Source organism: Salarias fasciatus, chromosome 5 (assembly GCF_902148845.1).
Source record: "Salarias fasciatus chromosome 5, fSalaFa1.1, whole genome shotgun sequence".
NCBI classification, from domain to species: domain Eukaryota; kingdom Metazoa; phylum Chordata; class Actinopteri; order Blenniiformes; family Blenniidae; genus Salarias; species Salarias fasciatus.
This window is the reverse complement of record NC_043749.1, coordinates 10742943-10763789: the sequence shown is the minus strand read 5'-3', so window position 1 is coordinate 10763789 and position 20847 is coordinate 10742943. Positions and strand designations below refer to the sequence as shown.

The window sequence follows — 20847 nt, the reverse complement described above, 5'->3', positions numbered from 1 at the left end:
TCAGTTTTTGTCTTTGAGAGCGTCCAGCCAGTCCAGCACAGTGTCCAGCTCTCCCATGGCCTTCAGCGCCGCCTGGCTCACCTCAAGCTGCTCCAGGATCAGATCAAGAAGAGGAAAATGACAGGGTTAAGGTCAGATAAAACTGTCTCAATATTTACTGGCTGTTGTTTTATTTTCATGGTAAAATTAAATGTAGAAAATCATCCCGTCTCACGCCTCAAAAGTCAGTTCATCGGTCATATCATTATCTAATCCAAAAATCCTAAACGAAAAGAAGGTCTGAATAGTTTGATCTCTGCAATTGTTTTCTTTTCCCTTCTAATTGAATGATTGCTCTACAGCGCCCCCTGCCGTCCATTGTGAGAATCTGAAAGCGTTTGAACAGGCCTTGTGTGTTTTCACCTTGATGAACTCAGCATTCACAGAGTCGATTTTCTTCTGGGTGTCTTCCTCACAGAGGCAGTGCTGCACAGAGCAGAGCACGGTCAACAACAAAGCCCATCAAACTGACTCAACCGCTGCAAAAACAATCACTGAGAGAAACACACTTACGCATGAGCGGATGTCCTTCCTGATGGTGACGAAGGCGTTGGCCAGAGCGCTGGAGAAGCGCTGGTACTGCGGCCAAGAGGAGCCGAAGCTGCCGAACACTCTCTCAACGTAGAAACGCATCAGCAGCTGCATGAAGCAGCACATCTGGCCCTCCTGTTACAGATGTGCACAATTCAGACTTCAGATTGATCGGGGAAATCAATTATTAAAACAAAATGTAATGCAGACGTCTGCGATGATGGAATAATAAGTCACATTGACTTACAACACAAATCCTCTCTTACCTGAACATCTGTTATCAAAGCTTTGTCCAGAATCTTCACTCCAATGTTGCTGTCTTCAGAAAGCTGCCATGTAAAAACACAAAACGCACTCAGTCAGTCACTTTCTGACAGTGCCTGAGTCAGAAGCTGTTCTGGTGTGTTCACTGTGACGTTATGTGTCTGCATTCTGCATGCTGCTTTCTGAAGCTTGAATCACGCTACATCTCCCTAAATCTGAAGCTTCGTGTCACACCGAGGACTCATTTTCGATGGTACAATGTTCCATTATGATTTACTGAAGTTTATCTTGCTGTTGTTTAATCCCAGTGTGTTACATTTGAATGTAGTTTATGTAACAGTTCTGCTTATAACTAACCCATGAATGGTGTTCTCAGGATTTGTATGAAAATCATCCACTTCTCTGTTTTTGTTGCACTGATAGGAGCTCCAGTGTGTGTGTGTGTGTGTGTGTGTGTGTGTGTGTGTGTGTGCAAATTGAACTCACCACGGCTGACCGTATGTCCGAGTGGTATCTGCGCAGCTCGTAAAGGTGGACGGTGACAGAGCAGCTGTCCAGCTGCAGCGTCCTGCTGTGAGCAGGTTCACTCAGACAGCCGAGCAGCAGCAGCAGGCAGAGCGAGCAGCTGAGCAGCATCTTCATCATCGTCATCGCCATCGGTGATCTGCAGGCCAAGCAGTGCAGCTGATGAGAACTTTTACAATGTCCGTCTGATGTTAAAAATAAACCAATCAACTCATTTCTCCTAATTTTAATAAATGTTTCAAGAAGAAGAAGTTTTGTTGTCATTATAGGAATAAAATGAATTGATATCATTGATAAACTACATCTGTTAATTATAGTTAACTGTATAACAATTACCCATTATTATTAATAGAAATAGTTATTTTTTCCACAGGTAATGCAACATTATGCCAAATACATCCAACAAACAAGAGCGAACCCGGTCCCAGACCCATCACCTGCCACCGTGCTGCAGCTCCACACTCACCTGTATGTGTGTGTGGATGTGTGTGTGTCGCTCAGAGGAAGCGTCCTGGAGAGGCTGTGTCAGTGCCTCCATGCTGCCTCCTCTTATAGTAGAGTCAGGGGGATTTCACCAGGTATTGAACCGCTCACACAAACACACACACACCTGCATAAACCTGTGCGTGCACGTGTGTGTGGGAAAAAACAATTACAGGAGGAGGAAGTGTCTGAAATTAAAGGAATTGTCAGCTGATGTCTCAAGACCTGAATGGAAGAAAAGGGAAAGGAAGAATAATATTTCCTCCTCTGTGGTATGTTGTAGAGAAATCCCTCCTACGTCATGAGCGATTCACACGCTTCCAGTTTCATCATCCTCTGGACTTACCCGGAACTCACTCATACATGCATATTGAACACTGCCATTCAGATTTAAATAAATAAATAAACTTCAGTGTGAAGTCAAAAAGAAGGAGATGCAGATCCAGTTTTTTTTATGTTTCTTGAAGATACATAACTGAAAAACTAAGTGTATGCACAAAAATAATGCTTTATACTATTATTATTCTGCTGTTAGACTGTTGAAACTGAATAAGAAACTCTTTTCTTATCAGACAGTTTCACAGATTACTGCATGTTGATCAATTCAAAGTGTGTGTACATCCACACTTTGGGCTGTATGTATTTCTTCTCCTTAATGCAACAAGTTAAATCCATTTTGGTTCATCTGCAGGTCGGTGCTGCTTTCGTTTCCCTGCAGAAGCACGACTCTCCGTGGCTCTGACGTAGCTCCTGTCAGACAAGTCCTGATTGGAAAAACCAACCAGACCTGCTCACCTGCCTGCCTGGATGGCCTTTCTGCTGCCGCTGTGAATTCAGGTGCAGAGGAACAAATTGGAAGAAGGGAAGTCCAATTGAAACAGGACTAACCGGTGCTGATGAATTAGTTGAAGGCCTAGCAACGGTAAGCAATTTAGGGAAGTGCAAAATTTCCAGATTGAATAAGAAAGATCTTTGTATTGTCTGCAGAGATTGAAAAATAAACAGAAAACTTGTTGCCAGTTCTCTAAAGCTCAGGAATGCCCCAGGACTTTTATTTTGTAGGTTTATTTACCACTAGAGGCCGCCACATAACTCTGTCAGGTCTGATGAAATTCCAAGTGAAAGTCCTCTGAGTGTGTTCACACTGTGGTCAACATTTCATCCTTTGGTCACAGATAATTATGAACATTTTGAACATTTTGAACAGGGTTTCACCTCTTAACTTGTGCAAGTTATCCTTTCTTTCTTTCTTTCTTTCTTTCTTTCTTTCTTACATGCAGCTTTCAGTCTTTATTCCATTTGTGAATTTTTTTCTACTTACCTCCATCACTTTGCTTAGTGATGGAGGTAATTACATGGCATGGAGTTTAATTACAAATATTTTCAGCAAGTCGACTCACCACCGCTGTGCAGCATGTAAAATTATCATCCAGTAAAGAGAAGCAGTTTTAATTCCTAATCTGTATTTTTTTTTTCTTTTTAATGTCTGTGATAACTGTCGATTAAAATTTAAAAGTCACAGAAAGGGATGTAAATAACTCTTGAATGTACTTAAATAAAAATACAAGACAGAACCTCAGATGCTGTGTCCCACTGCTTCCACCACATTTATCAAAATGTTAGTGTATTTTGATGTGAGCCTTGCCTTGGAAAAATGTAGTATTGTAATCATCAGAGATGGCTTCAATAGTACTTGTGCACTCTTATTTCTGCACCAAAGGACCATAATATCTGCCATCTGAGTTGATGGTAACTGTACTGTGGGAGTTTATTTAAAAGTGTGCTGATGTAAAATTAAAAAAAGGACAAAAATCACTCTTGATTGAAAAAAAAGGAAGAAAACCCAAACAATTAAAATCAAATAATTAAAGAACATGTTTTATTTTCCAATATTTGTACAATGCTTCTTTATTCACAAGGGAAATATAAAGACGAATAACAAGGATAAAATGACATTTTTTACACGGAGTACCTTGAAAATCACAGGCACATTCAGGACAGTCATAACTACATGGTAGCTATGTGTTAAAGTGATTTCTTTGACTTCCACTGGAGTTGTGTGTGTTTTCACCGGTGGACGGTCCACTCTGATCGTCTGTGAGAGTCGACATAACCCTCAGTGTTTGCAGCTTGTCCGTCAATGTTTCTGTATTTTCAAGCTTTGCTCGTTCTTTTTTTTTTCTTCTTTTTTTCATTGCATTGTAATATTGTAAACAATTAATGGCTGATAAACTGTAACACCTATAAAAAAAAAAAAAAAAATCAACTCTGCATGTTGGCAGATCCGCTTGCAGCAGGTTTGCAGTTCAACGTGTGATTGAATCCAGAAACAGTGAAACCTTTCATCAGCTTTTACCGCATACCTCTTCTGGTTATGTAGCTTCCTCAGCTGCATCAAGCCTGCATCACTGAACATTTGTTGTCTTCAATGTACTTTTTACACTGTGGCGGAGTTTTTGCTTTTCTGTGTCTACGTGTGCTTTTGTGGTTTGTACGTGCATGCAGGCCCTGGGGCGTCCAGGAAGGATTCTCCTAAATGACAATGGAGTGAAGGTGTCTGAAGCACATGATGACATCCAGAGGGATGGGAGGACTCAGGTGATTTCCATCCAAGCGCAGATACCTGAGGCAACAGAACAGGTCTTCAGCGTGTTATTAATAACTTTCAAAAGCTCTGAAGTTCCCGATATTGGAATCATTTAGTTCCTGTTCACTTGCAGTCAAAGAATATTGCTTTACCAGTTTGCATAATGGGATGGGACAAACCTTAGTCTTGGCAGCAGATTCTGGTCGCTCATGTCAGCCTGCAGGTTGAATGGACAGATCTGGGTGCCATTAATACCTAGCAGAAAAAAGACAATCATAAAAATCATGAAGTATTTCTACAACTTTTGTTTTGATTATAATTATTACGATTAATCTAAGAAGGATTTATAAACTGGTTTTTAAAGTACTTGAATGAAAGACAATTCAGTTGAAAAAATGCCTTGAGGTATGCACCACAGCAGAAAATAAACTTCCATCTACATTTTAAACCACTTCATAAATAACTTGTGCAGCTTCAGTCTGGACCTACAAGCAATAAAATGACTTTGTTCTTCAGGTGAACGAATGACAGCAAATTGTTCAAACAGTTCCACCAGTGAACTAATAACTGATAATAACACACACTACATATTTAGCTTTGTTACTTGCAAGAATGTGAAATATTAGGCATTTCTCCCAAACTACTGCTAATGGCTTCATCTCTGAATACACTTGTGCTGTTTGTTATTGTCTCCGTTCTTATCATTGGAAAGCAAACCGACTCGGCCTTCAGCAGAAATACTGCAGCTATTCTGGAGAGAAACAATTCCTCAGCTGGCCCGCCACAACTTTTCTTTGCTGACTTTACTATAACACAGTTTGTGTGTTTTACCTCAAGTTTTGATGCTTTTTTCACAGAGCTTCTATCAGATAATTCCTGTGTTAACAGCCTAATGCATATAAAACTGTCATTTGAATAGTTGTTTGAGCATAATGCCACTTACAGTGTTATTTTTTGGTATGTATATTATTTGTTCCCATGCAGCAAACTTTTTTTTGCAGGGCTTTAAAGCGATACTTCAACATTTTGGCAAATTGGCCCATCTGGGGCAATTCGGTAGTCATTTAGAACAGCCTACTTACTTTTTTTGTGAGGGCGAGCTGTTGTTTATTCAGCGGTGTGTCTGAGGAGAGCTTCACGGCGGACATAATGGAAGTGGATGGTACAGTTGCTTCCCTCGTCAAACTCATCAAATACACAATCTAACAACCCCAAAACACTTTGGTGGACACGTTATAATCCGCACATTCACTACGCTGTGAAATATTAATGCAAAATTACGAGATTGAGCGTTTTTTGCAAAGATTGCTAAGACGGAACTACTTACTAAACATGGCGTCTGGGCGTAGTGATTTCAAAAGAAAAAGTAGTTCCCAGTATTTGCTTCAATGTCGTAACCCTACAATATTATTTGTTGGTGTTTCACAGCGTAGTGAATGTGCGGATTATAACGTGTCCACCAAAGTGTTTTGGGGTTGTTGGATTGTGTATTTGATGAGTTTGACGAGGGAAGCAACTGTACCATCCACTTCCATTATGTCCGCCGTGAAGCTCTCCTCAGAACCACCGCTGAATAAACAACAGCTCGCCCTCACAAAAAAAGTAAGTAGGCAGTTCTAAATGACTACCGAATTGCCCTAGATGGGCCAATTTGCCAAAATGTTGAAGTATCGCTTTAATAAATCAGTCCTTGTTAAAGTTCGGACAGTCAGTAGTTGATGAGAGTTAGTTAGCAAAGACTCTACAAAAGTTTGAAGCTACTGAAAGCTCTCTAAAAGTTTGGAGTGAGCAAATATGCAAATTAAATTGGGGAATTAGCAGAAAAGATATTAAAGGCATTAAAACCCATGAGGCTGTTGGGTGCATTTGGGTCCATGCTGTGTGGACAATAACAAACCGAACATTTGTTTTAAAAAAAAAGCAAGAAAGTAAATCTCTGCAGGCTCAAGATGAAATGTTTAATACTGGAGTTGGGTTTGAGAGATAAGGTCAACAGCAGTGACCGGGGAGGTGGGGGATGGCCTCTTACTCTCGATGCTGTTGTGGTTGAGGTGCAGGTGCTCCAGATGACCGTTGATGACAGGAACCGTGGTGAGCTGGTTGTGGGACAGTTGCAGGTCCAGCAGCGTGGACACATTAAACACACCTTTGGGAACTCCCTTATCATTCAGCTGGTTGTAGTTCAGCCTCACGAATGCCAGGTGAACGAGGCCTTCAAAGTAATTTCTGTCCAGGAACATGAAAGATGAGCGTTTCAGAATTTCCACCTCCAATCAATTCCATTATGTACATGGTGTGCGTATGCATACACTAATGTTAGCACTGTATACTTACTTTGGAATGTCATCTATGCGGTTCTTATCCAGGAATAGCTGTATGACGCTGCCCGGCACGCCGGCAGGCATCTTCTTCAGGTTGTTGTGGGCCAAGTTGAGCTGCATGAGGCTCTTCAGGTCCTTGAATGTGTTCTTTCCCAGGTCACTGTCGCTTATCTGATAGAAAAAGACACAATTACTCAGTCATATTAGTTAAATCTCCATGCGGCACAGCTGGACAGGGCGGCAGCGGTGTCAGTCAGACTCACCTGGTTGTAGTACAGGTCCAGCAGCGTCAGGTTTCCCATGTTACTGAAGGCTCCAGAAGGGATCTTAGAAATGCGATTCCTACCGAGGCGAATCTGTTCAAGACTCGTTGGGAGACCTGAAGGAACTTCCTTCAGCTGATTTTGCTGCACGTAGAGATACAGCAGCGCTGGGACCTTATTAAATACCTGCAGAACAAATGGAATAACAATAAACTTTTACAATCATCATTTCAAAAGACCGTATTCAGAGGAAACTGCCCGACCTGCTTGTCTATCCGGTGGATGCGGTTGTTTGCCAGATTGACCCAGCGGACCTCGGTGGCGTTGAGGAAAGGCTCTGCCGTCACCTCAGAGATGTAGTTGTTCTGCAGGTACAGGTAGTGAGTTCTGAATGGGATGACAGGGATGTTGCGGATGTTGCGGTTCTCACAGTTGAGGGAGTTGGGGTAGCTCGGGGAGCAAAAGCACTCCCTGGGGCAGTCGGGGAAGATGGAAGGCGGCCCCAGGATGGGTGGAGGGAAGTCTGTAGGCTCCACGGGCTCAGGCTGGGAGACAGGGGGCCTGCGGGTTGTAGCTGGGCGCTTGGTGGGCTTCTTTGGCCGAGCTCTCTGAGTGAAGACCACCCCCATCAGGAGGAACAGGGCCAGTGCAGAGAGGAGTCCCGTGCCAGCCTTCATCGTCCTGCAAATATGAATGAAAAGAAAACTTTTGACCTTTGTTTCCTCCACAGCGAGTGCACGTTGTAAAAACCCCTCGTTTCGGAGCCTCCGGCTCTGCGGGAGTTTGCCGACTCACATGAACTCACTCCGATGCATTGTGTATGTGAAGTCCGATTCCGTCATTGTAACTTTTTAAACTTCCTGTAGCGATTGTTGGTATGTGCCTTCGGGCTGTTTCTGTTTCGAGAGGAACATGGGAGTGTGTCTGCTGAAAGTACGAAGCTGTGAGGAATTCCGGTTAGTATGTGTTAACCAGGAGTTTTCAGGAGCAGATGAGGGAAGATCCGTTCCGTCATGGCTTCATTTGATCTTTGCTAGTCTGTGAAGCGAGTGACGCTGCAGCCTTCTGCTGGATGGCAGCATGTTTAGCAGCATGCAGTAATCACTCAACATGTTCCCCCTTATCATTGATTTGAACTCTATTAGGTTAAAGTAGTGACTCTTATCAGTTCAACTGTTCTCAGCTTGTGGAGCAAATGTGTAAAGTGTCAGTCTGCAGCCATGATATGATAAACTGTGTTTCTGACACTCTTCTGTCAGAAACATCTGTAACCTCTGCAGCAACTGGAGTGACAGGAACTTATTTATTGGACGGGGCCACACAGACCAGCTTTCCATACCCATGTGTATCAGTGCTCCGGTTGCCAGGTCTGCTGGACCGATTTTGATGGGAACACCCTGCAGCAGCTGCAGCTTTGGAGAAGCTCTGACCCCGGTGGTTGAGCCATCACTATTTGGTTCTTGTAAAACTTTCTCTTACACTTACCCTTAATTTACTACTGCATGTATTGTGTTCAGCTATTTCTGGATAATTCCAAAGTATAGATCATCCAAACTGATGATCACCTTGGTGTTAGCCACACAGCGTCTCTGTCCCCTTGTCCTGCTCACTGTGTCAGAAATCATAAGCCAGCTGGCCTGGTTTGTTGTGGTGTCAGAGTCAACAACAGGAGAACCTACCGAGGCGCTGCTGCAGAGTATCTGTTTGAATGAGGCCTAAAAGCTTCTGTAGACTAAAGGTTGCCATTGTTCCATACAGAGTCTCCATCCAACTGAGTAATTCACACATGCCAAACAAGTGAGCGAGTCATTTAGTACCACCGGGAACTGTTCAGCTTGTGCTGATTGTCTGGATTTGTGCCTCTTTTCCCATGCCGTCATGACTCTGACCTCCATTCTGACTCTGTGAGTCTGCAGACTAATACACCGCTGCATTGGCCTTATTGAAGGGCTTATATGCACTGTGGGTCGTTCGTCACAGATCTGCTGCTCATGATGTTTCTTTTCTCAGTGGAAAATGACTGAATGCTTTATTTCAAATGTGAAACATAAAAAAGTCAAAACAAGGAGAGACAACGAAGACTGTAAAGTAGGAGGAAGCGTGAATTAAATAGCAGGCTTCATTTTTAATATGCGACTTTTTGAGTTGCTCTGTCTTCTGTGGACAGAGTGGTGTGCCAGAAAATAAAAATAACAGATTTTAATTAAAAAGACGAAAATAAACTATTCACGTATGTGTAAATTAAGAGAGAAAAAAATGTTGGAATATTTCAATCACTGTGAAGAGTTGATGAAGGAAAATGTCATATTATCTGAATACAGGAGTTACTTAACCATGGAAGTCTGTTATGTATGAATGGACGGCAGAGGTTAGAAGTGCGGTGGGAAGCTGGAGAGAGAGTCTGGAGGAGGAGTGATTTGTTTGATTAAATTTAAGAGGAGTTACTGATACAGGAAATCGGTTCGGGAGGGAGGAAAGTTTGAGGATAAAGACTCTATTGTTAGCAGTGATCTGGAGGGAGAGCCGCAACAGAGGAAACTGCAAGAGTGGACCATAAAAGAAGAGAAACTTTGATGGATTCTGAACTGAAATTCTGATGGGCCTAAAATCTGTTGCAAGTAGGATCTTTTCACATTTCTACTTGACTTTTTGCTCTGAAATCCTATTAGAGTTGTTAAAGTAGGTAATTTTCTCATTACAATATTTACGCTTGGTGCAAATTCAACTTCAGCACATCCAGAACTTTCCATTTCACCAGCTGAGCAAAAAGAGTGGTGGAACAAACTCCTAAACTTTTAAGATGTGTGTGCGCTGGGTTTTCTGAACTGTCCGCAGAGAGGCAGATTCCAGACTGCGTTATCCAGCTGAGGGTTTCGGAGCGCTCAGGTAGACTGTGGGCAGGTGGCCAGTCGATCACAAGGCAACCGCAGAGAAACGAGGTATTTAGCCTCAAGTGGATGTTTTTGGCCCGTTGAAGGAACTCGAGAAAACGTACACATGCACAGGGAGAATATGCAAACTCCAAAGTACAATCGGCAGAATTGCTCTTTTCCAAGAACATAATAGCATCTGTCAGTCCTGCAGTTATAAATCTGATTGGACATGGCTGAATAGAACCAGGTTAGTATCAGCCTATAAGATCATGACACAACTTAAAGAACAGAGCAGCATTATCCTTTGATGTGAGGAGGGAAGCATCTGGCCCATGTGATAAAGACCATATATAATTCCACAACAGGAATGAGGCTCCGAGCCAGAGTCTGTCAGGCCTGAAAAAACAGATCTGAATATTTTCTTTGACAGGCCTCCCTGGCACGGCTCTTCATTTTCACTCTCAGAGTTCCTCATCAGTTTGCTCAAAACCAGAACCAGATTTTACTCCACTTCGGCTTCAGAGACGGCTGAGTCACTGCAGTGCTTTTTTTTTTTTTTTCCTTTTCGACTTAATAAGACAATCTAATTCTGATACACACCAGCTTGGCAACAGACCACACACACACACACACACACACACACACACACACACACACACACACACACACACACACACACACACACACACACACACACACGCACAGTCTCGTATTTCTATCCTTGTGGGGACCTTCCATTGACTCCCATTCATGTCTAGCCCCTAACCCTGACCCTTACCCTAACCCTAACCCACACCACAATAAAGCCTAACCCTAAAGAAATGTTTTTGCACTTTTACTTTTTTCAGTAACAACAACATGGTCAAGAAAACACTGTTTCTCCTACTTAGGACCGGAAAAAGGTCCCCACAAGGCACGTCGTTTCACGTTTTGCTATCCTTGTGGGGACATTTGGCCCCAACAAGGATAGAAATACGAGAACGCACACACACACACACACACACACACGCACACACACAAATTCTGGCCAACATTGATGTTTCTTCTTAACTGGAATCAGACAAAAAAAAAAAAAAAAACTATAACTCACTATGAATGTTTTATGTTTCATACCATTTCACCTAATCCTCATTTTGTTAAAACTCCACACAGCTTCAGAGAATTCCACCATAATGATCTTCATCATGACCTCTAGAAATCAACTTGTCTCGATTCTCATCATAAAGATACCTGTGTTAATTCATTTACATACAGTCAACCAAGCCTGCTGTTAGTTAATGGTTAACATTAGTTACAATGTTTTCTATCATTTACGCTGAACTTCATTTAAAACACACTGAGATTTAGAAACCAGCATAGCCTGAGTTGTGCAGGCTGTTCTGCGCCTTTCTGCCCTGTGTTGCCTTCAGGCTCCAGCCTCCTGTGGCCTGTAACAACTGCATGCAGGATTAGTTAATCAATAAATAAGAGTTCTGTTACTTCTACCAGGAACACGAGCGTCATACAGCAGTCTGGGAATCTTTAGAGCAGCCTATACAAGCATTGTTTATGTATGTCACGAAACTGAAATGGGACATTTTGTCTACGTAGAGTGATGATAGGATCGTTTCAGCCCTTTGTTTTGTTTTGGCATTCTTTCCCCCAGAAATCATCCCCAGTGTTTTGAAAAAAAAAAAAAAAAAAAAAAAAAAAGACCAAAAATGCATGAACTAAAGGGTGGTTCACTCGTTCACAGGAAGAAAATTCATTTATCAGCCTTTAGAGATTTAACTCTTGGGAAATATGCAGAACAGCACAGTTACAACTGCCTGCAAATATTACGGCGATGCGGTGGTTTCTCAGCAGGATCTGGTGTTTATCCAGACTGATCCACTGATGCACAAACAAGGCAGTGGGAAAAAAAACAAACTGTGAATAAACTAAAGCATTAGAGCTGCTTTCACTGCTCTGCAGACAGTCTGTTTTTCCTCTCTCTGACTGGGCACTTCGCTCACTGCTTCTTTTTATTGATCATCAGCCAACTCCACCAGGATCAACAGGTTTTTTTCTTTCTTTCCAACAATATTAAACCTTTTTATTTCCCTACAGAAACATTCCCTCATTGAGCTAAAAAAGCAGTGCTAGCCTAGTTAACTGTTTTTCAAGCTCATTTTGAGAGTATTCCTTCTTGTTTTGTTTCTGGCTCCTGGTTACCACCCAGTATCATCCATCTGAATTCACTCCTGCAGAGTCCAGAGGAAAGAAACCCAAGCGGTGGTTCTCTGTGTCTGTGTGAAGGTCCATCTGACTGCAGCGGCTGGAAAAGCAACATCTCAAAGCACAGCTGGAGCTGATCCTCATGTCTTCATTTCTTTGCAGGGGCATCTCTTCTCACCGACAGCGTCGATGGAAAAACCTGAAATGAAGGTGTGCGTGCAGCAGCTCTCCGGAGGACAGAGCACCACTTGTATGGCAGAGTGTTTCTGGAGAAACACACCGGCATGGCTCTGCTGTGTCTGTGCCAGGATCCCCCCCCCAATCCCTCAAACACTGCCTCGCTGTGCCTCTGTGTTCCACACACAAACACGCTCCTGTCAATATTCTGATCTTATTGATCATCTCCCGTCAAAAACAGCCCAGCTGGAAACAAGAAGAAGCCTCTTACCTGCCTCTGGTACCTGCCCTCTTTTGTCAAGTCACAAGTTTTGTGTCTTTTCTTCTTTCTGCCTCTATTACTGTTTTCCTACCCCTCCCTCTTTCTCTCTCTCCTCTCTCCCAGTCCATAACCTTCCCCTCCCTCTCCATCCTCTCTCTCTCTTGCCTTTGGTGGACAAGCATGCTGCTTGGGTTTGTTCCCGGGCTTTTTTTTCCCCCTCTGAAGGTCAGAGTGGGTCTTTTCCCCCTCTGCTTGGCCGAGGGCCCGAGAGATTTAATCTTAATTCCTTTTGGGGAACCACAGGTTCTTTCATGTGTTTGAACTGCATCACAGTTTGTTATTATTTTTGCTTTGTCCCATCAGGAGTGTTTGCATCAGGTAAACAGAGCTCCATGCATGTTTGCATGTTTGTGTGCTTGCACAAAGCATCAGAAATGTGAAAACTGGATCTCCTGTTAGAAAGCAGCCCCGCTGTAATTGCATCTCCTCTCCGTCTCCCTCCCGCTCTCCCATTGTTTAGATGACTGCACACGGATCCAGTCATGTGCTTTTTATTAGCAGCTTCTCTTCATTTACTCCACGGCATCTTCTCCGTTTCAGCTGGATGTCCAGGAGGACATGTTTCTCCTGTTGTGGAGGCGAACTCTGGTTCCCGAAGTCCGGCCGACACAACGGGTGTTGTTCAGGAAGTTGGACTGGCTGGCACTGCAAAGATTAACAGTTTGCGTGTGTGTGTGTGTGTGTGTGTGTGCGTTTTTATGTCACCGGGGGCTCGGAGGTGGACATGTGTTTGCTGTCCTGCATTCCTGTTGGGTGAGCTGCATCCCAGCGATAACGAGACGAACATATGTGGGAAACGGTCTCCGGCACACCTCTATAGAAGGCTTTCATTTGGTCTGATTACCCCGAATTCATGACTTTTCCCAACTGCAGTTTGTCTTCTGCCCGGTGTGTCGTCAGCGCTGGGATACTGAGCTCAGCTGGGATGAACATCTGGAACTAACTGGACGCTTCAGGAAATGCAACACACACACAAAGCGAGGGAAGGAGGAGGTGTGAGAAATACGTCATTTTTATTTTTTGGGGGGTGGGTGGGTGGGTGTTCCCTTTTTCAGCCTCGGTGTACCGTTTCAGAAAGGGTGCTCGGAAGGCATTTAATGACTCAGCCGTTGCGCCCTGGTTTCGCTGTGAGAGGATTACGGCGTTTGGGCCTCCATTAGAATGACATCAGTGGAAACGGTTGCACACAGCAGCCTCTCCTGTTCAGTGTTTCATGCATCACAACAAGATTATTATATCATCAGAAAGGAGCAGAAAACTTGAAAGCGCGACGTCGAAATCAAACATTTGAAAATTTATAGCTGGGTCGTTCTCTGAACGAGGTGGTCTGCCACAAACTGCCGGTATTACACTACCGCTTGGCACAGGACTGACCCGAAATGTGACGGGCCTGGTCTGTGGCCACAAGGCTCTCTGCACAAGTTCAAGTTCAAAACCTAAAGGAGGAAAAACAAGGTGCAGAGGAAGACTGTAGAGAAGAAACATCCAAAGACAATCATTGCTTTTGTAATTCATTTAGTCTGTAACATTGATCATTACTTTACCGGGTGATTTAACAATCCAGATGGTATAAACACAGTGTAAGCTGCAAAGTGACATTGTAAATAAACAAAGTTAAGATGTGTTAGTTGGATCCTTAAGGACTGAATGGGAAAAAAATTAAATTTAGAAACTGTTCCAATTGTTCTAGAAGTTAAAAAAAAATCGAGCTGAATGAGGGAAGTAATGTAGTTTGCCTTGTTTTCATACTTTCTTTGTGTTTTTTCAAGAGCCTTCATAGTGTCTCCCTCAACCACAGCACATAGCCACAAATGATGGAGGTCAATAGGAAGCTTATTAACACACTAATAAGGTGCCTATTTTGCAAAGATACACTGTGATTCTCAACACAAAATTGTCCAGTTTGAAATCAGGTTTTTTTTGCTTTGAGGGAACAGTGACCACTGCACCACCAAGACATATTTCACCAGATCCACAAGCATATTGTAAACGTTGTGTTTATTCTGTCAGAGTCTAATTCATAAGACTGAGCTCCATGTAGCTGCAGTTATTTAGTTTTATATATGTGTTGAGGTGCAGCCGGGGTCAGAAGGGCATTGAAGCAGGACGGCCGGAGGATGACGTCTGTGCTTTCTGCGGATGATGCTGTGGTTCTGGCATGGTCACATGAGGGCGTGCGCTGGAACAGTTCTCAGCCTGGTGTGAAGCTGTTCCGACATGGATCAGAACCTCCAAGTCTAAATCCACGATTGTCTCACAGAAAAAGATGACGCGCTCTCTCCAGGTAGGGGAAAAACACATCCCCAGGTTAGAATGTCCTTGGGTCTTATTCACGAGTGACGTGAGCGGGGATTGTGGGATTAGGTTGTGGACATACAGCTGCAGCAATGCGGTTGCTGTAGAGAAGAAGGAGCTGAAATTTTAAGAAAAGTTGGTCTACACCCCCATCCTCCACCCCCACCCATGGCTGATTTTTCCCAATGTGTGGATGGTGCGTCTCCATCTTGGATCTCCACCAGTCATGTTCATTGTGCAGGGGGCCAGTCGAGGAGGTCCTGATCGAGGAAAGGAGGTCCAGGACCTGCTGGGAAAACGCTCACTGAGCAGAAGAGAAGATGAGTGCTGTTGTGCATCGAGTTGTGCTTCTGCTCTGTGTTTGAGTGTTGTGCACATTGTGAGTGAGGCTGTTTCAGGTCAGATTTTTTCCTTTTTCTGTTTTCTACATATTACAAAACTGAATTTTCACCCACTGCAATGACAGAAACCCTCTGAAGCACGTATAGTTAACTACCAACGAGCATAACCTGCATTAGTTTTCTAAATTAAACCCATAATAACATATATAATACTTGAACAATGACACAGATCACCTTCACTGTCACTGGATTCTGCATCAGATTTTCTTTGTCTTTTGTGAAACTGTAACAGTTCATCCTCATCTCAGTGCATCTATTTTTCGCAGAAGCCGTTCAGGTATTCATCAGAGGTCAGACAGCTGATGTTTCAAGATAGAACTTTTTGCACGTGGAAACCAAATCACATGGCTTTTGGAATGTGACGGCTCGGCCTGCTCTGCTCAGACACACAGAGCCTGGAGTCCGGACAGAAACCGCTGAACATTAGCACTTTGTGTTTTTTGTTTTTCTTTCAGGAGGAAATTTAACCTGTTGATTCCAAAAAGAGAGAGAGATATTTATAGGACGACCTGCTTCAGGGCAGCAGTCCTCATTACTGGAGCAGATGTTTTCCTTGCAGAGGGAAAGAGTGAAGTTCATATTAATCTGAGAACGTTGCAGGAACGGCCTGTTCTGTCATCTGCTGGGTGATTTGGATTACCGGAGTGTTTCAGTTTGAGGAGGTTACACTGGGGCCGCAGCCAGAAAAAATACCGTGAGCGGGAGGTAATATATGCTCCCTTGAATTTACAGAAAACTTTCCATTGTGTTTCACTGCTGAGATGAACCAGCATACTGATGCGTTCTGTATACATACTCAAAGTCTCTCCAACTCTTTTTTTTTTTTTTTTTTTTTCCGTCCTGGCAATGTTAATGTTTTTACAAATTTAAGCTTTGGCGAAGTCCATGCATTGAACTCGCCCATAAAACCAGTTTATTATCTCAAAACTTTACAAGTGCTTTAATTTTAGGTCATAGGTCAAGTATGTTATTGGCCAAAAACAACCAGTGTTTATGGGAAAATTCCAAGGAGATGTCCAGTGGATCAAATGTGGAAGGAAACTCTGCACTCTGATCGACATTCATAAGTAGATAACAAAAAAAAAGAAAGATATTTTTTCAATACTCACCAGTTGCTGGAGTGTTCTCCATCAGAGGTGGCAGGTAAAAGATGTCATCTGTAAGTGAAGCTTTAACCAAACAAAGTAAAAGTACCACAAAGCTAGAATTAAACAGTTAAATTCAAACATCAAAGGAAGTGTGGAGCAAATAAAAGCGAAACATTTCATGAGACACAGAAACATGACACACTCCTTCATAACAACGTTTTTAAAGAAACAAACAAAAAAAAAATGAAAATGATAATGAACAAAAATAGTTTCTTTATAAGAATAACAAATCCTGGCTCTACTGAAGCACGGCCTGGAAACCCATCTTTAACCACCCGCAAGCTAAACCACATGAAGGACTGCTAGCTAAACTATGTGCACCACGTTCATGTGCATTTGTAAACTGTTTTTGACTTTCATTTATACATGTAATCTCTGTGGGACACAAGTTCTGTTGAAACACATGGTACATGATATTACCTAAAGTGACAGAATAAACAAGTACGAGGCAAAATGCAGTGGAACGACGTTTTCATCATTTTAAACCCATGATTGACAGAAACAACAAGAATCTTCAGAAATTCTCTGAGATTCTTCAATTTCACCTGAAGTTCTCCCCGGGTATTCAGATCGATCCGTTTCAGGTTTAAGAATTAATCTTGATATCCATTGTATGAACAAAATATTGGTGAATAAATATGTGGGTAGCATGCCAAAAATGGATTGACAGATAAAGTTGTATCAGTGTAAAGGTTATCGTCCTCAAACATAAACAGAACCAATAAGTCTTCCGCTAATAAATGTGCAATAATTTAGTTCAGAAACAAAATAATCTGCAATGAACATAATGTAGAAGCAGATGGTACAACAAGCATTTTGTGAATGAAACATATTAACTATAATATTAATCTAAAGTCATTATTGTTTAGAAAGTCATAAGAAATAGGTCACAGTCACAGCAAGCTCTCCCCAGACTGACTCCAACTTGCACAGTTCACATCTTTGTATGATAAACTGAGGATTATCTTGTTTTGGTACATCCCACCTCCTGTCAGCTGTCTCGCTGCGCAAAACCATGAATGTTCTGACTCTGATGTCTGAAGACTGCTTTCATATTCATCCACTGAAAGTGGAAAGTTTCTCATCACTGGCAACTTAATCCAGCATGAAATTTACAGCTTGTGGTGCACGGAGGATGAGAGTGTGTGGACGGGTTTCAGCTATGTGGAAGACAAATATAAGAAAGCTGAACTTTTGATTGCTGCAGGTAAATCTTAGTTTTTGGTATTTTTGAAATGTTGAGAATACTTTGGTACTTTATTACAGTAAACTATCTGATCTCTCTCTCTCTCTTTTTTTCTGTCGATCTCGTCTAAATCCATGTCGACTGAAGTTGACACATAATTCATCATTAATACTTTTATATTTTGTCTTGATCATTCTCAGTGCTCTCAGAGCTCTCTTATGGAGAATCTCTCAATAAGAAAAAAAGAAGAAATGTACAACTTTGGCTTTTGTGAATCTTCTTGACAAATACGCAATTTGTTTGTGTTTCCATCTGGGTAATTATGTTTGGGATTGAACGTTGTGAAACACTGGAAAATGTGACAAGTTTACAAACACAAATCCATTCTCTTCACTGAAACAGTGAGGCCTCAATTTTATCATCTTGTACCAGTGTTTGCATATTTCATCAGTTTGTAATCTATCTGGTCAGTTTGTGAAGGAATTTGCAGAATTGCTTTAAATAAGAACCCTGTAACAAGTCATCCATACAGAATTCATGGTGTTGTTAGTCTGTCCAGCTGCCGAAACATGCTGACATGTCTGAGGTTTGAAATGCTGGACTGAGATTCTCCATGTGTTTCTGTAACTGCAAAGATGTATCAAATATCAGTAACAACTCTCATATGTTACTTTGGAGATGAAATGTACTGAAGGGGTTTACAAAGATATGCAATAGGAAACATACTGTAAGTACATGTGTGTACACATATGTGTGTGTACTGCGCTTCATGTGTTTCAAATGAAGCTGCACTGATTGTTCCGTTGGGATTTCAAAACATTTGAAAGAAAGTTTGACACTCTTAATTGATGCTGATACAGACTGGAACAGCGTGAGCTCTGCCCTCACATGCCACACTCACAGTTCTCACAGTTCAGCCTGGACCATAAACTCCACATCTCTTCCTCATGCACAGTCAGCAAGATGACTCAAAACGTCATTTTTGGTCAATAAAAGAGGGAAAACCACAACTATTATCATCTGAGTTCCACTGTATTATTCTGCTCAGGCTCAGTAAAGGGACTCCTGTTAGAGAACTGTGCAGACGTGGATGGTTTTATCCTTAATCTCATTTCCAGGTCTGATATCTAGGGGAACGAAAGATGAGTTCAAAAACCAGATTTTACAAATTTTCTTGACTGAGAAAAAGAATGTTTATTTTGAGAAGATCATGTGTTTCTTTCTGGCACCTAGTTCTGAAGTAGGATTTACAAATGAATGAGCGCCTTGAGTTGAGAAGCTGGTATTTTTTGACAGGAAATCAAAGGTTTTTTGCTGAACTGTATCCTGAAAACCGTGAAATAGACAAGACTCCCTTCAGGACAAGACAGCAGCTGTTTGCTTTTACATGAGTGTGTGTGTGTGTGTCTAATGAGAGGGCTGGAGGTCTAAGTCTTGCTTGTAAACAGGCTGTGAATGTAACTAATGGTTTCCTCAGTCATCTGCCAAAACCACATGAGCCATACCAGTCAGCCTTGGATTCAGATTGGAGTTCTCCACCTAGCAACACGCAGACTGTGAACACAGCTGGGAGGTCCCGTGTTCCAGTCAGGGGCTTGAGCGTTAGAGCCAATTGATGCATGTATTTCTTAGATCTGCTGAAGCTTGTGCTGTTTAACTTTAATTTTAGGGTTGATTCGTTGTTGGGGTTGTTTGGTGAATTGGGTGACCCACAAATCCCTCATGCAGCGTGATATCCTATCCTTCAACCAGGCTTTGAGTCTGTGCACACAGATGTCTTCGCTATTCCAGGGGTCTCGGTCTCAGTAGCTCTCAATATAACTGTTTGGACACAGAAAGGAGATTGAGATTGTTTTGACCGGTTGTTTCCAAGGCAACAAAGTTTGGTTTCAGACGAGAGGAAGGCCCGGAACTTTAATGATTTCACCAGCCGAGGTTTTCTTCAGCATGAGACGTAAAGATAATCCCTTCTGACCACAAAACACATGATGAAAAAAACCGAACCCATCTGCACTGGAGCCCCAGAAAAAAAACAATAAATAATGCTGCTTTAGAGTCTGACTGTAGAATGTCGTCCACTGAAACACATCTGTGACTGAGTGTGAGTTAAATCATTGTTTATCATCACGGTTTGAATCCCTCTAAGAGTTTAATATACAGTTCAGGTATATCTTTAGTGTGTTTTGACTAAAAAATGAGTAGTTTAAACATACAATTTACACCTTCCTGACTGAAATTTCAGTCAGTCTGGAGGTAGTGATGGAAAGTATTTCCTTCTCCATCTGCCAGAACAATGACCGTCTGAATGACCTCAGAACGCAGCAGAATCACCGTCATTCCTTGGCGACGGGCCACCTGGCCCCGCAGTACCTGCTCTTTTAGGGTAGATCTCAGCCAGGTGGCAATTCTTAAGAACTCACATCCTCTGTTTTGAACCTTCACTTATCCGAACTATGCAGCTGAGCGCGGTGTGTCTGAAGATGCTGCCGTTAGCACTGCTCGTGACCGGGCGTCTGATTGTGGATTTTTTATGGTTCTGATGAGGAATGAGGAATATGTTGGAGGTCTGGTGTGCACGTGTGAGGGAGACCGATTTACAGGCCGAATCACCTCGAAAACAAGAGATTCATCCTGCAAAGCGGTGCTGTCGTCAGAACTGTCCCCGAGACAGTTAGATTTGGTCGCATTTATTTAATCACCAAAGAGCATTTAATGGTGTTTTCCAAAACTGGGGCAGTCACATGATGAACTTTGACATGGGGTTTAAATCTTTTCACCTACGAAGATGAAGCACCTCATACCATGTCAGACTTTATGACTTGAATGTTTTTCATTCTCAGATCGCCTCCTCCTGCCACGACTTCACGTGTCCCCGGTGGACCGGCAGACTCCTCTGGTCATGTTTCATCTCCGTGAAGAGGTCTGTGCGAGTGGTACGACTGGATCCAGACATACCGCCAGTCCGAAGCACGCAAGACATGGTGTCACCTGGAAAATATGACAGTAACACTTACTGAGGATACACGGAGATACAAACACACAGGAGTTTCCAGTACAGGACGTTTTTCTGACTATTGTATACATGACTGATGAGGAAACCGAAGAAAGATATTTGGAGTCATGAGGAGAGAAAAAAAAAAAAACTTTCAACGTCTTCTTTCATCTGCAGTCTTTAAAAAAAGTTTGTCTTTAATCTTTTCTTCATGGAGAGGAATGAAAAATGCTTCAAGATGATT

The 20847-nt window shown here is 42.4% G+C and overlaps 2 protein-coding genes across 2 annotated transcripts; both read right to left on the bottom strand.

The window, feature by feature from the left end:
- il19l (interleukin 19 like) lies at positions 1-1476 on the bottom strand. The gene is made up of 5 exons (XM_030092325.1): positions 1321-1476; positions 837-899; positions 553-705; positions 403-465; positions 1-87 (listed from the first exon to the last, which is right to left on the bottom strand). Exons 1-5 carry the CDS (start codon positions 1474-1476, stop codon positions 1-3), a joined length of 522 nt encoding a protein of 173 aa, XP_029948185.1.
- Positions 1477-3803: 2327 nt separating this feature from the next.
- Positions 3804-12631, bottom strand: prelp (proline/arginine-rich end leucine-rich repeat protein). Its single transcript, XM_030092642.1, has 7 exons — positions 12531-12631; positions 7277-7694; positions 7014-7199; positions 6764-6921; positions 6459-6655; positions 4609-4684; positions 3804-4465 (listed from the first exon to the last, which is right to left on the bottom strand). The coding sequence occupies exons 2-7, from the start codon at positions 7688-7690 to the stop codon at positions 4375-4377; spliced, it is 1122 nt and encodes a 373-aa protein (XP_029948502.1). The 5' UTR covers positions 7691-7694; positions 12531-12631; the 3' UTR covers positions 3804-4374.
- Positions 12632-20847: the final 8216 nt, after the last annotated feature.